The sequence below is a fragment of the Platichthys flesus genome, chromosome 5 (genome assembly GCF_949316205.1).
Source record: "Platichthys flesus chromosome 5, fPlaFle2.1, whole genome shotgun sequence".
Classification (NCBI taxonomy): Eukaryota; Metazoa; Chordata; class Actinopteri; order Pleuronectiformes; family Pleuronectidae; genus Platichthys; species Platichthys flesus.
Window position 1 is genome coordinate 11,301,197 of NC_084949.1, and position 23,177 is coordinate 11,324,373.

The window sequence follows — 23,177 nt, forward strand, 5'->3', positions numbered from 1 at the left end:
GATAAGCCAGAGCCGAAATACATGAAATAAAAACTAAAATATTATCTAAATTAATTCAAAATTAATCTAATCAAAATTCACATTTTTTGCACTAAACTTGTGAGTGAGCCACACGATCCACAGCTTTTGTCAAGACCGATTTTTCAAAATGCTTTCCTTTGCTTGCCCGCCATGAAAGGGGATTCCTAACAGGAAGTGAAGCAACAGGCAGCAAGCTAAAAAAAGGCAGTCTTCAGAGTTAGATCTAAAAATATCAACAGCTTCTCTGAATCAACGTTTAGGCTGAGATGAGTAACAGCATGTTGCACAATGGATTTTGTATCACTCAGTGGCACGTCACGTCAATGACATGTGGGTCGTGTGGGTCAATCATTCTTGTTGGAGTTGGTATGCTGGTTGTAGATCGTGAGATAGGCAGGCTTGTACCTGCGCAGAAGATCTCACAGTGAAAAGCAGCTCAGTGTGGTTAAACCAGTGATCCCTAAAATTGGCATTTAAATGGCCAAGAGCAACCGGATATGAGTGACTTCATCTGTCATTTTTCTCACTCTTGAGGACAAGTGTTGCAATATCATCAACTTACCTGAACAAAGGCAATGAAATCTGTTTTGATATAGGATAGAAATTTGATTTTGATTTAGCTGTAGGGGGTGGGGTTCACCCAGGGAGCCATACAGGCTAGAACTGAGTAACAACCATTTTACATAGAAATCACTACCGAACTGAAAAAGGCATGCGTCACACAGCAGAGGGATGTTTACCCCTTGTATGTGATGAGGATGGAACGTTTTATTCAAGAAATGGAAAAGTAATAAAGAGAGGAGTGGTATGGTTCCCCCCAGAAGCACCAAACATCATCTGTAGCAGTCTCAGAGTGTGTGTGTTAGTGTGTGTTTGTGTGTGTTAGTGTGTGTTTGTGTCTACATCTTCTCATAGGAGAGTTCATGTCCGCAGGTGGTGCAGGTCTTCTTATACAGGTCCTCCTCCGGATCCACCACCTCCTCTGGTCCGTACTGGTGTTGGTGCACGCTAGTGTCTTTGGTCCACATGCTGCTCCTCACCGCCCGACGCAGCTCTGACACAAACACACACACACACACACACACGTTGATGTTAAAACCACGCACAGCGTAAGTGAGTTGTCATTTGAGAGTTTTGTTTCAAACAGCGTACTGACCTTTGACCTTCTTGTTGAAGCGCTTTTGTTTCTGCACCTCTCGGTTCTCTTCTCTCGTCTCCTTGGCCTCCTCTAGAGCCTTCTCCGAACTCCACACCACCATTGCTCTCTTCTCCACCTGGGTTGTACACATACACACATCCACATCAGACACACTCATTGAGGCATAGATTGGACAAGAAAGCCTCACAGAATGATGAGGGATTTGGTTTTTGGACTATTTAGCCAACAAAATGGAACTGAAAATTTGTTGCTTAATTATTTTGATGATTGAACAACTAATAAAGCAGCTAATAATTTCAGCTCTACTTTAGTCGCTCTTACACTTTGTAGCTTTTTTCAATATCAATGTAGTGAACAGGTAGTAGGAAAAGAGGGAGAAATAGCGGATAACGAGAGGATAGATAGGCCAAGGCTAACGCCCCATCTCACCATGTTAAATAACTGTGAGGAAAAATGTTTTTAATCTTGGACCCGCCGCTTTGATTCCAACCCAAAAGTGAATGGGTTCTTTCTTGGATCATGCCTCAAACCACCGGAGATTGGTTCTGTACTTTTTGTGTAATGCTGCTATCTAACAGACAAATGATGGTGAAAACATAAAGAACCTTACATAACATTAAGAGGCCAGTAACCTCAGATTACAAACTCCCAGGAGGTAAATATCTTCCCCAACTGAATATGTCAGTAGAACTGATATGTCATGTCTACAATTAATTGTTAATTAATAAAACAGCATAGTTTTATTATATATAAATAAGGATTTTCTTATTTAGATTAGTTACAATCTACCACATTACATTTAAGATCATAATTAACCACGAGAAACTCAGGTTTCAGTCTCATACACACATACACATATACTGACACAAGGAAACACACACACACACACACACCTGTACTTTGAGGTAGAGCTTCATGTCGCCCCAGGTTGAGTTGTGTGGGTTCTTCTTCAGTATACACCTGAGCGGAGGCTCCCGCATGTCCAGGTCACAGTCCTTCAGCAGGTACTGCGCCTTGGCCTCAGTTCTGGAGATCAGTTTGTGCTTTTCCTCGTTGTCTCTGAAGAGAAAGATGCAAAAACTGTTACGACAAAATGACACTACGAGTCTGAAAATGTGTGAGTTTCAGCTTTGTGTACATGTCCGGTTTAAGCTCAAATGCATACATTGCTTTCTACATTTAGAACTTTTTCAGAAGAGAGGTGCCCCATCATCACTTATTACACTTTAAGATATATCATACATACATAGGATTGTGTACTATTAGTATTAAAATCCTGACAGTATGTTAAGTTTCACTTGCACTATCGACAAAAGCTTTACATTGTTCCCTGTTTCTTTACTTTCCAAAAGTAGAGAATAAATCGAATTATCAAGTACAGCATGGACAAAATATTGTGCTGTAAGATATAGTAGAAAGTAGAAACATTAAATGAAATGAAACACTGCGCTTCAAGATATCCAACTTTGATGATAGGAGAGATGTTTTTTTCCAAAAGCTGCAGGAAAAACTACAATATCTGGAATTCATGTTCAGTGTCAGACAAAGGGCTGCAGTTGTGTGTGTGTGTGTGTGTGTGTGTGTACCTGCAATTGTCACACACAGACAGGTCAAAGCTGTTACTGAGCCAGGAGTCCATAAAGGGTTTTTGACATTCATCACAAACCAAGTAGTCTGGCGCAATCACTGGAGCTGGAATCAAAACACACACACATGCTCACACATAAAGGTTTCCCTGCAAACGTGTAAACACGGTATTCGCACACGTGCACTCACAAACAAACAAACAAACAAAGGTTTATCTGCACACTCGACACACTGTATTCTCTCACACGCGCGCGAACGCACGAACGCGCGCACACACAAGCGTTTCTCTGCACACACGCACGCACACAAAAAAGTTTCTCTGCACACATGTAAACACTATGTTCACAAACACCCACCTGGCTGATGCACCACCTTCCTCGACTTGTGCTCTTCCTCTCCGTCCTCCTCCTCCTCGATGAAGAAGCCGGCTCCGGAGTCGGTGATCTTGGAGACTTTGGCCGAGGATGCGCCCTCCACCGCGGACAAAGGGCGGCTCGCTAGTCGGGATTGGCGGAGCATCAGAGCTCGCTGCCGGTTCCTCTCGATTTTCGCCCGCATCGCTGCAGAGAGCTCGGGCTTGGGACTCAGCTCCGGGTCCTGAGCAGCAGCGACCACCGCCTCTGACTCTGGAGGGTCCATGACGTCCACTCACACACAGATCACAACATGAGGATGAATGAAATGACCAAACAAACACTCGTGTCCCATTCGAAGAGACGAGCTGTTGTTATGAAAGTGACAGCTGCATGTTTCCGGCCGCGTCTCTTCCTCTTTTTTTTTCTTCTGAACTTCTTAGACGCGTTTACTGCCCCTGGCGGATTCTGCTAGTATAACTCCGTTCTAGCGAAGTTAGATGAAGATCACATGCGGGCCTACGTCTGGTAACGGTTGATATGGAGCCTTTACAAAATGAAAACTTGAAAAATTATTAAATTAAGAACATATTTTCTTACCTATGATTTTACAAAATAAAAATCACACATTTTTAGCTTCAAGTAGGTAATTGATAAGTTCAGAGAGAGACTGATATGCCTGTGTTCAGGACCTCTATGAATACCTACATTCTGAAGATCAAACATCTTTACTGTATAGATTTGGAGATTTTTCAAAGTTTTAACGGTGTAAATGATGCCGTTTCGAGTTGCATGGAGGAATGTTGTGTATTTTTTCTGTTGTTTTATTGTGTCTGAAGAAGGAGTCACTTTGGCAAAAACACTGTTTACCCCTGACACTCTGAAAGAGTTTGTGAATCAAACACTTCACCCATCCCTCCAACGGCATAGTGGTGAGTGAATTTGAAATTTTTCTGTGAACTACCCCTTTAATCTCAATAGGAGGCAGTGATGGTTGCAACAGTTATCCCGATCTGTTCTACATATCAATCAAGCGCATGCACAACTTTTGCTCCATTTCGGTAGAGGCTACTCTGAATACAGTCTGTGGTTGTTCTCCGTTTTGCTGAGCGTTGGCTCTCTAGTTGGTCACTAAAGGCTTTACTCTGAGTTCTAACAGCATCTCTCGTCAGATCTTTCAGGGAGTTACGGTCATCAAGCCTACACGTTTTTCTTCTTCTCCATAGCTGCAACATTTTCATATGAGAAAGTGACTGACACCCACACTTAAGTGATGGACAGGTTTCTAGGATGTTTGCTGCCTTCAAATGAAAATCATAACATCCTATGACATAGGAAGTCGTGTACACAGTTTGTAATTCCCAGTGAAGTGGTTAAATTGTGAGAACTCAGATGGATTCTAATTTTAACAATACTTAATTGTATCGAAGCCACATGGACTTTTACAAAGTAATATCAGGTGGGTAACACATCAGAGGGTGCAACTGAGAGAAAGCACGAGGCTGCAAAGCTTGTTGCATAGTAGAGTGAACATCCAGTTATCACAGGTTTATCGGCCAACGATCCAAAGAACTTACTCCCATGACCTCCATCATCGTCTACAACTACGTCACAAGTCATCAACCTCTGAGCAAACTCAGTGCCTACCAGTCGAGGTTAGTATGGACTCTTCTCATGCCCACTGGAAACATGAACTCATATGAAAGCAGTAATTATCTCTAGAACGTTCATGTGCAGTGAGTGAGTGTCATAAGATGGCAGTGAACATAAATGTGGAGAGAAAGCAAACAGGTGAGTACGTCCTTCATTGGTCGTCCTCAAGCATCCAGTGAATCCCTGTTTCATCATGCAGAGAGCCACACAAGCTTCAGACCATTAACTCAAGCTACAGTGGTGAAAATTTGAGTTTGGTTTATTTGAACATATAACACTTGATACACAGTTGAACGATATATGTTTTGTACAGCATAATAAATGATTCAAGTAGTACATGAATATGATTCCATGTTTCCATATCGTGTACGGGAAATACAAAAGCATTTTACCATTTGTCAAGGTATCCAAACTGACTGAGGGTGAATTCTTATGGCTATTTCCTAAAAGCATTCATTCATACATTCATTTCTCACATTCAGATGATGCATCAAAACAAGAACGTTTTAGAAATTATACTGCATAGACAGGCTAAATAAGAAGATGTATAATTGTGCTTGGCTTTGAAATCTACCATCTGACCTCATTACATACTGGAGCAGTTTTTGCATTACACTTTACAAACCTTTTATACATACATTTTATGTTTGTGAAATTCTGGATAGTTTTATGGACAGACATTTATAAACATATTCATTTGGACAAAATATATCGCATTTTATAAACATACACATTTAAAAGAATAGTGGAGATAGCATAATGACGCAATGTGATTTTTAATCCCTTTGTACTATAACTGATGAAAGAGGCTCAAATCCAGATTATCCAAAAGGAAATATGTCCATGTTAAAAAGAAAATGCAAATTCAGTGCAAATGAATACCTGAGAGAACATAAGGGTTTCCATTCCGTATGCTAGCTGTTTACCTGTTTATGTTAGTAAACATGGCATCCTAGGCTAAGTTAGCTAACTTTTCTGAACACCAGCTTCCGTATTCATCTATATTCTACGATGTCTCGAGGTTGCACTGAAACAATTTAACATTTCCTAACTTTACTGTAAAAAAAAAAAAAAAAAAAGCAGAGAAGGATGTTAAGTGGCAAGTTTACAAAAATGCATTTTTCCAGAACTGATGGAGCAATGCTGGAAAAACAAGTGTCACCCTCATTTGGTTCCATTTAGTTGACAATGTAAGAATGTGACCAATCATATATTCACATGTCCTTTAACATAGTTGGCAAACCAAAGCTTGAACTTTTCAAACTTATGCAGTCCACTGATCACCAGCCGGTCCCGTTTTTGTATTTGCGATGTTTGAGATGGTGAAATAAATGTTTCATGGCCTGTTTTGGCTTGTAAGAGGCCAGTCAGGCAGTTCAGCATCTGGTGGAGCTGTAATGTTACAAATGTTAATGTAGACATTGTTGTCACGTCATTAATATCTCTGTTTCACATTAGAAGTATGTTTTGTTCCACCTGTTTTTACAGTCAGTTTGACTCATTAAAGAAGACAGAATGGGAATTTGAGAAAAAAATGACCTAAGGTTCTCAAAATCGGGGGGAAAAAAACAACAATTTTTTTGACGTTTTAGACGACTTTATTCTTAGTTTGCAGCCTCTTAGGAGTAGTTGCTTTACACTCTTATATCTGCAACATTTGAATGGGAATAAAGTTAACTCATGGATAATTTTCTACTACAGCAGGACCCTCCAGGCGCAGTTTGTTCAGTGTCATAGCACTAGTTTACCGAACCTAGCAGAAAGGGATTCGAGGAAAACAAAGTTTGTGCCAAATTACTCAAGTATCACAATCTCTTCAGCAGTGTTTCATTTTAGAATTATTATTACAAAAGGCCTACAGCAGTGGAAAAATCTCCAAAATATTGTTGTCCTCTTCATATATATTCGGAAATGATATCAATATATACATATGGAAATGATAGCAATATTTGTAGTATATATATATATATTTATACATATATATATGCAGACGTTATACAGTACATGGTATGAGTTGTTTTAGATCCAAACATCACAAGAAGCTGGTGATACCTGTTGATATTGAACACTTATAAATACATACATTCAAAAAGAAAAAAGAAAATACAACAGAGAACACTAATCTTTACTCCACCATTTGTTATCCCGACTGCATCCCATCACTTACTGGGAGGCAGATGTGGCAATGAGCGCTTTTTCCCCCACTAGTGGCATTTCAATGCATCAAAATGGTCCAAATTAGTCCTGATAATGAAGTTCTCTCTCGCTCTAAAGTGGTGCATGTAAAGGCAGACAGAAAAAAGACAGATCTGAAAAAGTCCCACTTACAAGCTTATGAATATGAAACCCCAAATGAGATAGTTTGGATATAAATATTGAGCATGATAAAACCTTAGCCCGCTTAGTCCATGCTATCAGTGTACACTATAATGTAACTACTTAGTATTTAATGTGTTCTATTATACATCTGGATGAATTGTAACTAAAGTAAAAATGTCTGCCACGTATGCCCTGGAATGAATCACACCAGAACCAGCAACACTGAATATTCCTCTTCTGACGACATTTCAAACCCATATAAATATGGTGGTCGGGACACATTTAAATATAAAGGTCTGTTCAGCAGCTTTCACATTTCCCCAGTTTGACACATGGGCTCTCTCCGAAGCTCCACAAACAAACAAAAAAACAGTTTATATGCTCACCAAGGCTGCTAGCATGAGTGGTGGATGTACTTCTTAAACTGCCACACAGTCCTTTGGTTTAAAAAATGAATAAAAGAGTATATATATATATGATGCTCTCCGATTACAATGTCCATCCTGGGTGTTGTTCAAGTCACTCGTCACTGAGGGCAGGCTCTCCTATCGGGTGGCAGACGTCCGTTCGCCAAGGACTGGCTTCTCTGCCACTCCTGGAAGGCTGTGATGCAGTCCTGGAACACTGGAAACAACCTGTGCATGTTTACGTGTTTGCTTCATGTGTGTGTGCAGGTACAGCTTGACACTGAGCGTGTGGATGCCAATGTGTGTGTGTGTGTGTGTGTGTGTGTATCCAGTCTTCTACTGTGTGTATATGTGGGACTGACAGGAGTTTCCGTCAATGTTGGTGCACATGAGCATATGTCGGTTTCATTTCAGCTTTCTGAGACTCGGCCGCTCACTCAGACGGTGACAGGACAGGTGATGATCTTGTCCTCCAGCATGACACTGATGATGAGGAACACGAAGTAGAGCACGAACATGAAGAGGCCCAGCATCTTGCTCATTCTCCACTTGCAAGACGCGATGGAGATGATGACGAAGAGGAGCATGATGAAGAGGAGGACGATGGCGCAGAACAAGCCGTTGCTGCTCACCTGTACCGGCTTGAAGTCGTTGATGATGTTGTAGATGAGCCAGGGGAATGGCAGGCTGGAGGGAGGATGAAGCACGGACAGAGAAGAGTTATTTCAGGTTAGGGGGATGCTCCCGTGTATTAATGGATATTGATGGAAATGGATTCTTTGTGAATACACAGCTATAGATGTTGATGTTTTTCTTTACCCCACAGTGATGTCAAAGATGTTGGAGCCCACAGAGCTGGACACGGCCATGTCCCCGAGGCCTTTTCTCGCCACAATTACACTGGTGATCAGGTCGGGGATTGAAGTGCCGGCTGCTAATATGGTCAGACCCATGATCTCCTCTGTGATCCAGAACGTCTCTCCAACCTGAAGGCAAACATGCAAGGCTTCATGTTGCAGCAGCACAGTTGGGAAACTTCATGAAGTCAGAAAGCTGGCATCTTAACTTTTGTAACCATGGCTTTTAAAGGTATTATCACCAACCATCTCTGCTACCCCTGTAATGTAGCTAAGCACTATGCATGCAAGATCACAGCTGCACAGTTTGATGGGAAAGCATAATCACAAGTAGCTGGTAGAAACAAAAAGATTGGTTACTCTTTAATGGTACGGTCTGCATTACTTCTGCCAAAGAGTCATTATTACGTCGATTGCAAATATTTCCAGAAACTTCCCCAGTGACCTTGCACACATAACCCCCTCTTAGGCCCGTGCTGTTAAAATAGAGCGTTACAGGTTGATCTGGCTGTGGCTCAAGGCAGATTAGTCGGGATTAGCTGTCGTGGTCACACATTCAACACCCTGACTGCTGCACCCTGATAAGCAGAGCAGCTTCAGAAACAGGGCGGTAGAGCAGAATGCACAAAAGTTTATGTTAATTTGACAAACAACGAAAGAGATTCAATGAAAAGATAATGTTGAAGTGCGCATTCCACAGAATTGTGCTGCTTGTGTGTGCGTGTCGTACCTGGTGAGCCCACCACACCATCAGGTAGGAGAAGAAAGCAATCCAAGAAATGGCGCCGATGAAAGTCACGGGGAAGAACCTCTCTGAGCTCTGAAAATAAAGAGATAATTATCCTACACATGCAAAGCAGTACATTGCGTCACAGTAGCACATAGCTCTATGTGTGTTTGTGTCATGGGTTTGTGTGCATTTATGTGTGTGTGTCTGTGTGTGTTGGGGGGGGGGGGTGTCACCTCTCTCCTGACGTCGGGCAGTGTGAGCCACAGTGGTAGGACAATGGGCAGGATAATTAGGTAAGTGACTCTTTTCCTGTTGGTTTCAGGCCAGGCCAGACTCAGAGGCTGGTCTTCATCATCCTCTTCCTCACCCTGAAGAAGAGTTGTATAAATTATACGGTTCATATCCAGAGATACACATTTTAGGTGATGTAAAAGCTTTGGCTATGTACAATGACGTCAGAGGGTACAGTGTATATTGTGGTGTTTTTGTTGTGTAGTGGGTTGATGCTCTATAAAAAATAAATGATTTCAAATGGTGGTAAACATGAACTTGTAAAAGCGCAGACACACAAAGAGCCCACCTCGTCCCCTCCTGCGACACCGTTCATGGGCGGCGTCACCTCCACTGCGACGTTTGAACTGTTGGGGATGTTTTTATCAGCTTGGGGAAAGGAAAAGAAGACAGTTTAAGTTACTCCAATGAGAACAGTGTCACGTTGAAATGAAAATGGTGGTCTGACATAATAGAGAGAAAAGATGAATCTCATTACAAATTGCACTCCTTGATGCTTGTGCCTGGGGAAGGACTCCTATGATGGGAAACACAATGTTTGTGTTATTATCCCAATCCATCCGCACATGTGTAACATCACATGGAAGCCATTTTATGCCTCAGGAAAACTGATTCACTACTAGATTGACAAATGCCTGGTGAAACTCAGATGCTTGGATATTACTGATAAATCAAAGAAATAAACAAATTGCCCAAACAATAAAAATAACTACTATCTGACACCACAGAAACGCTCAGCTTTAGCACTCGCTCACTTTTGATTGTCAAATACCGCCTGCTTTTATGATTTATAAAAAATATCACAGTGTATCTACATAGTAATGACAGAGGAAGCTAAGTGAAAACTTCATCAAGCATCCACGACATCTGGGAAATAATCATTTTAAATTGAGTAAAGCAAATAAAGAAATAAATACTAAAGTGTATCTTCTGCTTTGTCTCACGCTTTTATGATTTAAATGATCTTTTTATTTTGCTATCTCCCCGTTGTCCACCCCTCAATTACGCTGGGATTCCAATAGCCACATTACTTCAGGCTCTTATTGATTTGATAATTGAGTTTTCACTGGATTTATAAGTTGATTATTTCAAGAGACAAATGGGTCTACACGTCATCACTGACACCCACCTATACCGTTGGCATTGATAGCGTCGTCTTTACACTTCTGCTTCGCCATTTTGTGAAGAATCGACGCTTTCTCTTTGAAACGTCCTGAAACAGAGGAAATGGTACATTTCGGAGTCCAGTCTACTTCACTGACATATATAAATTTACTCCCCTGCATGTGTTTCAACCCAACCATTAACTACGGATTAAGCTTTAGTGAAGCAGATAGAGGGTAAATTTGTTGGGTGGTCTCATTCTAAATGAATGGCTTTAATTATTACATACAGCACACAGTGTGACAGAGTTTTACATCACCTTTTGTATAGTGGTCTTTGTGTATTATATTTGGGTTTAGTGTAGTTGTTGTGCGTTGAGTTTTTTCTTACCCATACCTTCATCGCTCAGCGGGTCCAGGGTGTGGATCATGAGCTGGAAGATGCTGTTTCTCATTAGTGAGTTGTGTAGAGAAGCACAGCTGCCCTCCCTCTGCAGCCGGGGCTTCGCCTGTAGGCGCACAAACACCAAAACAAATGTGAACTATGTACTTATTCCATACCTGGTCATCAATGAGATTTTGTTTATTCATTTATGAAACTCATGATACTTCTCCACTCAATCACAGTTTAACTTTCGATCTAAACTGATGCAAAAAGCACTGCTCTCTAACACTGCATGATAAATTCACACACACACACACACACTCACATACAAACACACACAAGAAAAACCCACCATCAGTTTGTTCTCATCGTCTACTGGTGCAACCTCCTAAAGGGAAAAATAGAAGAAAAAAACATAATATGTTGTATAAACAGTATAAGTTATCGTACACAGTAATGTACAAAACAATCAGTGGACACAGTAATGCCAACACATGACCTATACACAATGCAATACTTTTGAACTTCAACAAATGACCTGTTCTGACTCTGTCTCCGGTTTGTGTTGCTGTTGATTGCCACACTACAATGTCAGGGTGAGAAAGAGAATAAGCGAAATAATTAGTGGATACAGAAACAAAAAAGTTCCAGAACATTACAAAATTGGAATGAAAATGTTTAATCACTTGATGTAAACACACATGAGCCTCCAAAGCAGTGATGCAGAGTTTAAAGGATTACTTCCAATGATTAATAATCAAGGAAATATGTTTTCTATTCACTCACTTTAGTAGAAATATGGTCGATCTTATCAACAGAAGCTTCCAACCAGGAAGAACAGAGACAGAATATCGGGTCTGATGCTGAGATATGTCTAATTGTACAGCCCTGGCATTATTTTCATGTTATCTATTTGTATGTGTACTTTTCCCTCAATTATGTGTTTTTTTATGCTGAGAGCACATAGAGGCAAAGACATTGTAGAAAATACAACATGAGCCTTTCCCGAACCACAATATCATTCTAAAAAGTCTAGACAACATCTTTAACAAATGATTCAAAATGTTCCTAATTATTTTCTACTAAAGAATATACTAATTTACTTTAGAAACATACATCACACGTCCACTGAAATCACTGTCTCCTCCTTCTTTACTGCTCCTCAGAGCTGGAGGGAGCCAACCAGAGCCATCCAACACACACTCACACATTTTCTTGTACTTCTCTCTCAGTGAGAATACTCCAGCCCCTTACCCTAAACTTAACCCTCACAACTAAAGCCCTGACCCTAACCCTTACCCTAATCCTATCTCTAACCTAGACCAAAATTCTAACCCTAACCCTTAAACCAAAACACACAACTGAGTCAAGCAGAGATTGTGATGTGAGTGTGTGAGTGAAAACACAGATGTGGTGATGTCAGCGGTGGGGGAGGTTTAGGAATCAGGGATGAGGAGAAGTTCATGAGAGCAGAGAGGAATATGAAGTTTTGTGTGTAATGTTTTGGTAAATTTACTCTTGTTGGCCCAACCGAAAAGTTCTAAATAATTTTGAATGTATTGATTGATGAGTTTTGCTCAAAACGTCACAGTGACATCAGTGGGATTTTTATATAAATGTTTTAAACTATATATAATTTACTGGTGCTTATACAATAGTATACAATATATAAACTATCACTGAGAGTGAAAACTCTTACATTTATGTTTCCAAAAAAGAGAGAACGACTCGGCAAAGAACCAACAAACTGATTGGAGGTAGAATAGATCACTGTGTTTAAAAAATATAAAGTGAAAGTAAGAAATGTAGCCAAGCATCAAAAAGTTTGAAACCTCATGTAAATGTCAAGATGATTGACAGTTAGTTGAATAAACAAACCCAAGGTATTTGCTAATGAAGTATAAAATAATGTCATAGATTATAACAACAAAACCCTGCGGTGGTTTTACCAGATATTAACAACTTCGATTTTACAACAGATTATAATATAATGGTGGTCAGTGTCCACACCCATTCAGTGACCATTGACTAAACTGATGTTCAGATTTGTTCATATTATTAAATGGTTCAGGGGGAAGCTTAAGTAGTTTTGTATTTCTCTGAAATGAATTATTTTCTCATTATTTGTGTTTGCCACTCAACATCTGTCCACGTTCCTCCTGATGTGTCAGGTTTATTTGGACATCAACTCATTCACTATCCCAGCCACACACGTGTCCACTCAATTCATTTTCATGGGGCCAAACACAGTGAATTAAGGCAGCCTAGAGAAGCTTTGTATTTAATCAATGAAAATAATGCAATATAAATTTCTATGAAAGATATTCACATGAAAAGTCAGATGATTTCTACTGCGTAAAGATTTGCAGTCCCTCTTTAGCCTGAGGTTAATTTTGCTTGTGTGCCTCTTCCTGGCATACTGTCGTACCAAACCTATAGAGTTATCTTACAAAAACAATTACATCACAGCTGCTCACAGCCTTCTCTACTTCCCTAGTTCATATTACCAAGCGCCAACATCCTACAAAGACACCTGAAAGCCAAGCAGAAGCACAAACACCCCTGTGCTGTAGGTGGGTAACCAGCAGCCGAGAGGTGGCGGGTTTTGTTGTTGACACAATTTCATGATGGAGGCCTCAGTGTTGCAGGAGATAATCACATTAGGCTGCTGCTGATAAGACAGCTGCTGCTGTTATGGCATACACGGCCGTCACCTGTTACATGTCTTTCCAGTCCAAACATGTTTGCGTCCAAACAGCAGTTGCTTGAAGACCCCCGGGCTGCAGATTACTGAAGGGGATCTTCATGGTTCAAGTTTACAGACTCAGGATATAGAATAGGATATAACAGGATAACATAATGTCAAAGATGTTAGACTACCAATCTGCATACAAAGAGGATTTCCTTTCTCTGTTTTATATTTCAAAAAATGGATTTTCTAGAAAGAAAACGTGTTGATGAGAAGGAAATATAGGCAGTGGAATCTGTGTCTGTTTGGTCCATGTGATTGTTGAGCAGCCTGGCCTCTGCTGTAATAACAGGGGGCAGTTTAGCATTAGCTCATGTTGTCCTAACACTCACATGGCTCCTGACAAAAGAGAAAAGGAAAGAAGAAAATAAGTAGCTGGGACTCAAACCTGCAATTAATGATTTCATTATTCCATGCAGCTCTCATTCCCCCTGCTCTCCTCAGGGTTCTTACCAGAACCACCAATAACCATCGCCGAAAAATCATATACAACATGTTCTCAGTTACAACTGCTGAAGATACCATGACCTGGTGAATCGTCACGGATACTATTTCTTCTCTCTATTTCATTCCACCAGGTTCCAACAACAGAATCAAACACACACGGAACTAATTAGTAACTGCTGAAGCAACAGAAACATGAAAACAACTGTTACAGAACAAGATAATCTGCAGTTGGCCTTGTTCAGAACATTAGGTAGTTTACAGCAATCTCTATTAAGTAAAAAAAAAAACAATTAGAAGGAAGATTGGATTATATGTCTATACATGTGTATACAATCTGCATCTTTCATGAAGCCACATGCTGTCATTAATAGTTCAAAGTTGGATATAGAGCCATCTTTGTTCAGCAACAGAAAGAAATGCGGCTAATTTTAATTTTTAACTGCAAATTATGAAGGAAATTAGTTTTCTTACACACAAGCAATCAAAATCTGTTTCGGCAAGTAAATGATTTATAACTGACAGATTACGTTCTTTCATGTAATAACAATGAACTATTCGAGGTTTGAAGATGATCAGAAGAAAGAGAATGTAAAGTGATGTAAAGTGCTGATGTGGACGCAGCAGCTCTACACAGTTATAATCATCACCGCTGTCAACAGAGAAGCAACAATCAAATCGCCTGCACAAAATTCAAACACATGCACGTTCCCTCTCTCTCTCTCTCTCTCTCTCTCTCTCTCGCTCTCTCTCTCTCTGCCTCTGTGCAGCGTCCACCTGACTGTAAGAGCTGTGGGACTTAGCAAGGATTAATAGGCAGAGATCACCGCTTTTAGACTGGTTATTTTCCAGCCTGCGTGTGAAGTCCTGCAGCAACTTACACGGGTCACTGTGCTGTCATTCTCACTCAAATTTCCTCAACCAGTTCCACTGCAATTAATAGGGAGTCCTCAATAATTAGAGATACTGTAGGTGGTCAAGCATGTCATGAATAGGTGACAGTGTTGGAAAGAAACATTTTTCTTCGTTTGCACTGATTGCTGTTGTTATCTTCATCAAGTTCACTGTGATACGAAAACACACAATCCACAGTTATCACAACAGCTGCAGTTTGTTGGATAAATGCATCAAACTGTCAGTGTACGGCTGAACCCAACCACCTCAACCAGACCATTCCTCCTATTCTCTGCAGTCACTAATGTCCGGACTGTCACACTGCAACATTACATGCATTGTGATCCGTGCAGGGTAGAAATTTGATGATTGCAACAAGAATATGAACATTTTGTTTGCAGCGGAGCACAGCCTCGGGGCGCTGGGCTGTGTGTTGCTTTCGTCACTGCAGGTAAGCAGTTGATAAGGGGATCAGAGAGGATTGGCGTCTTTAGTGCCATCACCAAGCAAACCAGCAGATCTTCTCTCTCCTACAGAGACACTGTATGTGCAACATACTGTACATAAATGTGCAAAACCTCCTGGAACATCCCTAAATTATGCACAAAAGCCCCATTACGAGCAAGACTGCATGCTGACAAAGGAGGATCCATCCACTCCTTCCCTGTGATCTGCTGATTCCTGCTCCCCTAAGGAGCATCTGACTATAATTAGCGACTCTAATGGGATTGGAGGGCATTAACCTGGGGGATTATTGAGGAGCTACCAACACATGAGGGCAAGGGAGTTGGACATCAAGTGCAGGACGACTGAAATGGAACAGCTGCCCTTGTGTTGAGGTGAAGCAGCAATGAAGACCAGCTGATTCCACAAGGCCTCAAATGTATTTCAGAGCTCCTGATACTAATAGAGGGTTGATCAGCACATAAATAAGAGAAATGCGACAACTTCAAAAGTTCACATGATGCACTTGAGGTCCGGAATAGTCAAACCTGTTGTTATTGTCAATAAATGATCATAAATGATTGGATTGCAATAAATAAAACAAGTTAAATATTCATCTACCTGATGATAATGGAAGAAAGTGGGTATAACTAATTTATCTAGCAATCTATTATTAGGGAAAAATGTAAAAGGGGATATATATGATTCTTATGCATAAGTGACTGTGATGCAGAAGCATAATAACTAATAACTCTAAAGCTCTAAATAAAAGCAAGTCATGCTTTTTTTTTCTTGTTTAAAATGATCTAAACAGTTAAAGGGAGGAACGACAATGCAGATACAGGGCCTGGTCTCCATGGATTCATCCGAAAACAGGACTTCTACTGGTCTGAATCATTACAATAGAAATGATTTCATCATTATGTGATTCTACAAAGTGCTTTCAACCCCTATTGTATCATAACAGTTTATTCTGTCTCACTTTTTTAGCCTTGTAATTGTCTAATGTTATGTTAATATCAATGTGGAAAACAAAAGTAGCACTGCACTGCATACGCCCCCCCGGCCAACTGGTGATGGGTGACGCTTTGTCTAAGCTACGGGCAAACTGCTCTAGAATCAGCCTACGGTACAGTTTTTGTCACCTGAGAGCCGTACGAGATTACAACATCAGAGAGCAACAGATCTGACTCCAACTGCACACACAAGACAGAACATACAACAGACGGAGAGACAAAACGTGAGTTCAACCATGTGCATCACATCATCAGTCCCCCAGCCCCGGTTCTAAATGCAGCCTCGAGCTAATCTCAAAATGATAGCTTCCCGTCATCTTCCCCTTGCAGACGTGAAGTGATTGGTTTTGTGATTGCGACGTGATTGGCATGTTGGAAGTGTGTTCTCATCAGGTCAATATGCTCTCAGTGTGAGTCATGCTGTGCAGGAGCCAAAGCAAAAGAACAAACAGCAAATGATGGATGTTTTGTATTTTTAAAAACGTTTCCTGGGCACAGAGGCTCTTTGGATCTGTGTGCATTGATGTGACGTGGAGGACTCAAATCAAATCAAATCAAATCAAAGTTTATTGTCACATGCACCAATGACAGCATCATCGGATCAGTGAAATTCTTGTGACATGGCAGGCAAAATCTACCATGTTGCCTCAACCCTCAGAGCTAAAGTCTTCCTCCACAGTCAGAGGACCCTTTGCCCACAAAGACGAGGGAAGTAAAAGGAGGGAGCGAGGTGATGACGAGAGATGCTATATGTTTTTTTTGTTTGTTTTTTTAATCTATTTGACAAATTCCACAATTTCTTTGCTTCTATCTTTGCTTTTAGGTTTCCATGGGATAGAATCCATCTCAACTCTCTGCAACAAACAATGTTTAGGCTTCAGGATTATCAACTTAACGTCAGCATTCACTTTGACCAGAAAACAAAACTGCATCTGTCAAAATAATGGTTCAATAAATATCTCAATGTACCACTGAGAATACGAAAAAAACATAAAGTCTTGATCCCAACATGTTCTTTTTACAACACAAACGCAATGACATACATTGTATTATTTATGTGGAATAGACCACTAAGCAATTGAAATTATCCTGTTGAGAAATCAACAATAATCTGTTGTATTAATGTATAGATTGTAATTTATATTATATGGTAAATATTTTACCAAAAGTATTTAGCACCATATTTTCCAGCCATTTTGCAGGAACAAATATCCGTACAGTAAATGTCTAACAAAGGTTTTTCAAAAGTATAATTGGAAGATAAGAATGTAACTTAATGAAATTGTCCTCTCTCAGAGCAGATATAGCTCTTTATAAAATGTTTGGTAATAAGTGTGAATATATAGAAACACAAGCAACGTGGTGATGTAGGCACTTTTATAAGCAATCGACACATCGAAGTTATTCTAATGAGAAATATCTTTTCATATTAATCCTGTTGAAGTCATTTCAGTGACCCTCTCCGTTACATCAGCCCTATTCTGAGAGACTTTGCTGGACTGTGAAGATCAGGCCTGCTCCTGGACTTACTCAGCATGAAGACACTGCAGTCTGGCTCTGCGTCTGGCACTACATGAGCTGCACAGGTGGCAGGTTAAGACAAATCTTTATATCCCTGCAGAGGGGAACTCAGGAGGGTTTGGCCTCCTGACAGAGGTCTGTCTGTTCGGTAGCTCCTGCTTTAACGCCCTCCCTGCCCCAGTGAAACACCCCCTCACATTCACAGAACAGGAGCACTGCTATTCTCAGGATCATTAGCCGGGACGGGTTTTCCCTGTGAATCTTTCTCATTGCTTTTCCTCAAATCAGTTATCAAGAGATTCCCAGATTTCAGCCCAGAGGCACTGACAACGTACAACAACGTGTTTCCTTCCAAAAAACATGATTGTCAGAACTGTTATGGTTTATGATCAAGTAAAGAAAGAAAAGGAACGGGATCTTTTATATTTTGAACGTAGTCGGATATTTTAACCTTTTGCTCACTGATATACTACAGGTGCATTTATAGACTTTCAAACATCTTGATGGTTGTTACTGGTGAATCTGATTAGTCAGTGAATATTGGTTTAAATGTATAGATGGATGGATAGATGGAGGTTTCTGCTGCTGGCAAGATGGATGAAAGATGGTAACAGTGGGGTAGATACATCAAAAGATGGATAGATTGAGGATTGAGGGAAGGATGGATGGATGGATGGATGGATGGATGGATGGATGGATGGATAAATAGATGGATAGATGTCAGCTGATGCATGGATGGATGAGTGATGGATGGACTATGAATGGATGGATGGATGTCAGATGATGAATGGATTAGTGATGGATTGATGATGGATGAATAATGAATGAATGGATGGATGGATGGATGGATGGATAGACGGATTTCAGATGAGTGATGGATGAATGATGAATGGATGGATGGATGGATGAATGATGATGGCTGGATGAGTGATTGATGGATGAGTGATGGATGGATGGATGCATGTAATGGATGAGGCTCACCTTGGGTGCACTCTCCAGCTCGTCCACCTGGTTGCTGCCCAGGCAGCCCTTGATGAACAGTTCTACTTTGCGATTGAACTTCATGAATGTCACATAGCAGGAGTAGCACATCAGCAGGCTGATACTTTCCCCCATCACAATTTGATTATCCAGAAAGAAATAGATGAGCATGAGCAGGCCAACGATATAGAAGGAGACGTCTCTGAACAGAGGCCACCAGGTGAGGTTCAACACCTCTTTGGAGAACAGGGCGCACATCCCGATCACAAACAGGATGTTGAATACAGCGGAGCCCACGATGGTGCCGATACCTACATTACTGTGGGAGACAAAGACTCCAATGACAGAGGTGAAGAGCTCTGGGGCTGAGCCGCCTGCAGCCATGAAGGTGGCTCCTGCGACATCATCAGAGATCTGCAGCTTCTCTGTGATAACAGTTAGTGCAGGTACAAAAAACTCATCGCAGACGATGGCTAAGGCTATGAACATGTAGAGCATACCAAACATATGAAACACCACAAAGCCCTGACGTCTGTCCTCCACGGTGAAGTAGTCCGTTGGGTAGTCTCCGTGATTCATTTCTATCTCAGATGATCGCATGGCCACCGGTGTGTCGTCTGGCGCTGCTGAGAGGTTGTTGTATTGCAGAAGAGTTCTGTGGGGCACTGCATCCTCTGCTGAGCCCTCGCCATTTGGTCCCAGCTCTTTGGCCACCATCGTGGCCAGCGAAAAGGCACTCCATGAACCCACTATGCAGACCACCACCAGGCTGATGACGAAGCCAAAGATCCGTCCAGGCCGCAGCTTTCTCTTGACGCTCTGGTAATGTTTCCTTCTGCAGTTGCTGCGAGGTCCCAGAAGAGGAGAGCTGGAGGAAGCCTTCCTGTCTTGACTTCTCATGGGTAGCATGAAATCCATGGCGTTTGGCGCAAATCGTCTGGCAGAGTCGAAGTGTCTAGAGCCGGCCCAAAGCTGGGTTGGTGCTGGTTGGTGCTGGTGGCTATGAGGGTGGGGGTTTAACAGGCCACGGCGGTTCACCGGTTTGTTTGCATTCTGCTCCCCGGTCTAAATGCAATGGAAGCGCCACACTCTGATTCCTGGATCTAGCCCATTCAAAGGCATCCTCATATTAGTCACTGGATGACAGAGAAAAACAGAAACACATGTTAATGCAGGTGAGCAGATGAAAAAAATCACTCTGGATTCAATCAGATCATTAAGATAAGCTAGATGAAGATAAAGCCTCCTAATGAGTATGTGTCTTTCTTCTTTAAATCTTCTCCACTCCTCCACTTCAATCCATTCACAGGCCTATACAGGCCTCGTTAGCAATAATGGGAAAAAAATAAGCACGTTTCCTCATCTGAGACGGTTAAGTATTATATACTGATATAAATATTCCCTTTCTCCTGTTTTCTGTGAGAATTATTTAACCTTTTACATCAGTACACGAATATGATTTGATAAATCGTTGTACAAACCAACAGTGTATAAAGCAGTACAACTAAATTCAATGGTTCTATGTGTTGATGCATAAGTAATAAGGCCATAATAATACGTATATAGTAATATAACACACTGGAAGGGACAATTCTGCATTACAATAACTTAAGCTTTTTGACCAAAGTAGGAACTTTATTCTGTAACGGAGCATTTTTATAGTATTGCTACTTTTACTCAATTAAAGGTCCTGAATAATACAAATAAATCAAATATACCTTAAACTAAAATTATAAATTTAATAACTAACTTCTGTTGTTAATTAGTTGTTAAAAAGATTTGAATTAGCTCATTTGAACTGTGATGTCTAAATTCCGGGTCTGCTGCTGACAAATATTTAAAAACCTTCATAAAATCAAGACTCAGTTTAAAAATGACTGCGGGTCCAATATTCTGTATAGGTTGACAAAACCGATGATATAACAATGTTGTATCTGCAACAACAGTATTAACTTATCTGCCATAATTATACAAAAAATGTGATATAAACATAAACGTGCTGCATCTAAAATTCATTACATTGCTTACTCTTCTTATAGGTAGAATTAAAGTAAGCACTGGATAGAAAGTAGTAGTCCATAGTAGCAGTAGTAATAGCTGCAGTTCTTGACATGGCCTTCTTGACATTGTGCTGAGAAGCTGCAGTCAGAGCTCTCCCTCAAGTGAAGCTTGGACATTATTGAAAGCTCATTAGGAAGCTATTTAATCCCTGAGAAGATATACTTAGATTAGCCCTGCACACTGATGCCACTGCACAAAGTCAAAAAGCTGACACCAAAAGCTCACACCAATGAAATAAACGACTAAATCACAAGTTGATTTTCACATTAGTCGTGAAGCAGCTGCTCTGGAGACAAAACCCCTGAATGTCCGAACCCTACTCTCACAAATCCTGAAGAATGAAGAGTCTTGATCTGCCGTCAAACACCAATGTCAGACATCATAAACCTCTTCTTTTTTTTATAATTTGAAATCCTGCTGTGCCACGACAGCAGCACTTTCAACAACACCATGCACTTAGAACAATCTTAAAGCACAGTCAAACTACAGAAGCACACTCACAGATCACATATTCAGCAATTGCTTTGCTTTCGTACCACTCTTGGATGTTTCCCGTTCAGGCAGGACGGACTCCAGCAGGTGTTCAGGTCCAGATTCTCAGAGGGAAATATTCCACTAAAGCTGAATCCCGGAGGAGAAAGGTCCTGAGGGCTCAGTGTCCAGTGTGAAGGTCTGAGCAGTAAATCCTCGGTGAGATTTTCCTCAGCAGAGGTGGAGCTCCAGTGCATCAGATCAGCAGCTGAGGACCAAGTACCCCTCCCTCCCTCCCTCCCTCGCTCTAAATATATGTCCAAGAACGAGGATCGCTGCGGTCAATCACCCTCCTCCTCCTCCTCCTCCTCACCCTTCCCACCTTGCTTCTACTGTCATGTATCGTTTCATCCCTTCCACAGATCCAAGAAAATGGCCCTTACACAACGAGCTTACACAGCTTGATGGGGCTGAAGCGTTTTGTGCCATCAGATCACAGTGCTGAGGATGGAGCTTCTGAAAACTATCATAACAGCCGTGGAGTTCACTGCATGGATTTGAACTTTAAAACTTATAAATTGAGGGGTTGTATAGATTGGAAAGAGGGAAGGGACATTTTGCCTGACATTTTGAAAACTTTCCTCTGACGCATCCTCACTCGATCACATTATTTAGATCACATTTTTAATGACATCTTTTATTTTCTTGTTGATTACAAATATCTGCCTTAAGTTTTAATTTAGTTTTTCCTCTTTTTTTCAAATTCTTGTTCTGGATTTTAGTCTCAAACAGCCAGTATTTGCCCCGTGTCTGTTATTGGTTTTGAGCACAACTGTGATTTACAGAATCACAGTAAAGTGAATGTACTGTGAGGAAGCCCCCTTCCTAATTATGTGGCCAATGTCCTTTTAATTCACAGCTTTGTCTTGTTTTATTTTTTTTTTTTGGGGGGGGGGGGGGGTATTATTGTTTAGCAATTTGTATCATTGTTTAGGAAAGTCTGATACAAATAAAGTTTGCCATTGTTATTACATTATTTGTTGAAGAATATGAATCATTTCATCAAAAATCATTTCTAAGAGGATTTTGACTGTGGTGATGTGTCACTGGCTCTTCAAGGCAGATCAGGCTTTACACTTGAGCACTTTACACTTCAGTAGCCACCTGAAGGTGAGTTCAAATGATGACCAATGACAAATGATCTATTCTGTTACGTTTAGCCTGTCTCTTGGCTCCTTCTCCACGTCTACAGATGCAGTGTGTGTGTGTGTGTGTGTGTGTGTGTGTGTGTCTGTGTGTGTGTGTGTCTGTGTGTTTGTGTCAGTAAACACTGAATCACTGTCTTCAGGGAGAAGGGAATAATTTTACAAAGGAGAGAGAGTATGGAAGGGTGGGGGGGGTGTTGTATTGTTTAAAGGGAACTTGAGAAAAAAAGCAAGGCCTTTTTCAAGTGTATGGGTTATTAATGAGCATTGCTTTTTTAAATGAAAAATGTCTCATTTGACACTAATTTATTTGCAGAGGTGTACATTTTGGCTGGGAGCAAATCCAACCAGACCCGATTGTTTCTGGTCTCCCACTGTTTTTATCCAATTAAACCGGAGCATATACTTAATGGAATGGGCTGCTAACTTTCTCCTGCTCGCATAATCTTTCTCTTAATGGCTTAGAGACGGTCTGTTTCCAAACAGCTTCAACAAGCAGGAGGTTCTTTTTTTGTTAAAATTTTGT

At 40.9% G+C, this 23,177-nt stretch overlaps 2 protein-coding genes across 5 annotated transcripts; both read right to left on the reverse strand.

Annotated features, from left to right (window-relative positions):
* Nucleotides 1-752: 752 nt before the first annotated feature.
* On the reverse strand, nt 753-3,522 carry xpa (xeroderma pigmentosum, complementation group A). Its single transcript, XM_062388920.1, has 5 exons — nt 3,124-3,522; nt 2,767-2,872; nt 2,074-2,239; nt 1,178-1,295; nt 753-1,075 (listed from the first exon to the last, which is right to left on the reverse strand). Exons 1-5 carry the CDS (start codon nt 3,404-3,406, stop codon nt 921-923), a joined length of 828 nt encoding a protein of 275 aa, XP_062244904.1. The 5' UTR covers nt 3,407-3,522; the 3' UTR covers nt 753-920.
* A 1,494-nt stretch (nt 3,523-5,016) lies between these two features.
* slc24a2 (solute carrier family 24 member 2) lies at nt 5,017-21,652 on the reverse strand. 4 transcript variants are annotated; one of them, XM_062386992.1, is made up of 12 exons: nt 21,512-21,652; nt 18,915-20,050; nt 11,404-11,448; nt 11,218-11,253; nt 10,878-10,989; nt 10,507-10,590; nt 9,856-9,894; nt 9,667-9,746; nt 9,320-9,454; nt 9,087-9,176; nt 8,319-8,485; nt 5,017-8,186 (listed from the first exon to the last, which is right to left on the reverse strand). In XM_062386992.1, the coding sequence occupies exons 2-12, from the start codon at nt 19,830-19,832 to the stop codon at nt 7,937-7,939; spliced, it is 1,956 nt and encodes a 651-aa protein (XP_062242976.1). In that variant the 5' UTR covers nt 19,833-20,050; nt 21,512-21,652; the 3' UTR covers nt 5,017-7,936. The 4 variants fall into 4 exon arrangements, with proteins under 4 accessions (XP_062242976.1, XP_062242975.1, XP_062242978.1 ...); XM_062386991.1 differs by having other exon boundaries at nt 10,872-10,989; XM_062386994.1 differs by lacking the exon at nt 9,856-9,894.
* Nucleotides 21,653-23,177: the final 1,525 nt, after the last annotated feature.

Coding starts and splice junctions, on each gene's coding strand:
- xpa (XM_062388920.1), bottom strand. CDS start 3,406: ATGGACCCTCCAGAGTCAGAGGCGGTGGTCGCTGCTGCTCAGGACCCG. Junction 1,296..2,073: donor AGCTCTACCTCAAAGTACAG/GTGTGTGTGTGT, acceptor TGTACAACCCAG/GTGGAGAAGAGAGCAATGGT. Junction 1,076..1,177: donor CTTCAACAAGAAGGTCAAAG/GTCAGTACGCTG, acceptor TGTTTGTGTCAG/AGCTGCGTCGGGCGGTGAGG.
- slc24a2 (XM_062386991.1), bottom strand. CDS start 19,832: ATGGATTTCATGCTACCCATGAGAAGTCAAGACAGGAAGGCTTCCTCC. Junction 11,449..18,914: donor AGCTGGAGAGTGCACCCAAG/GTGAGCCTCATC, acceptor CTGACATTGTAG/TGTGGCAATCAACAGCAACA. Junction 9,895..10,506: donor TATCAATGCCAACGGTATAG/GTGGGTGTCAGT, acceptor TTCCCATCATAG/GAGTCCTTCCCCAGGCACAA.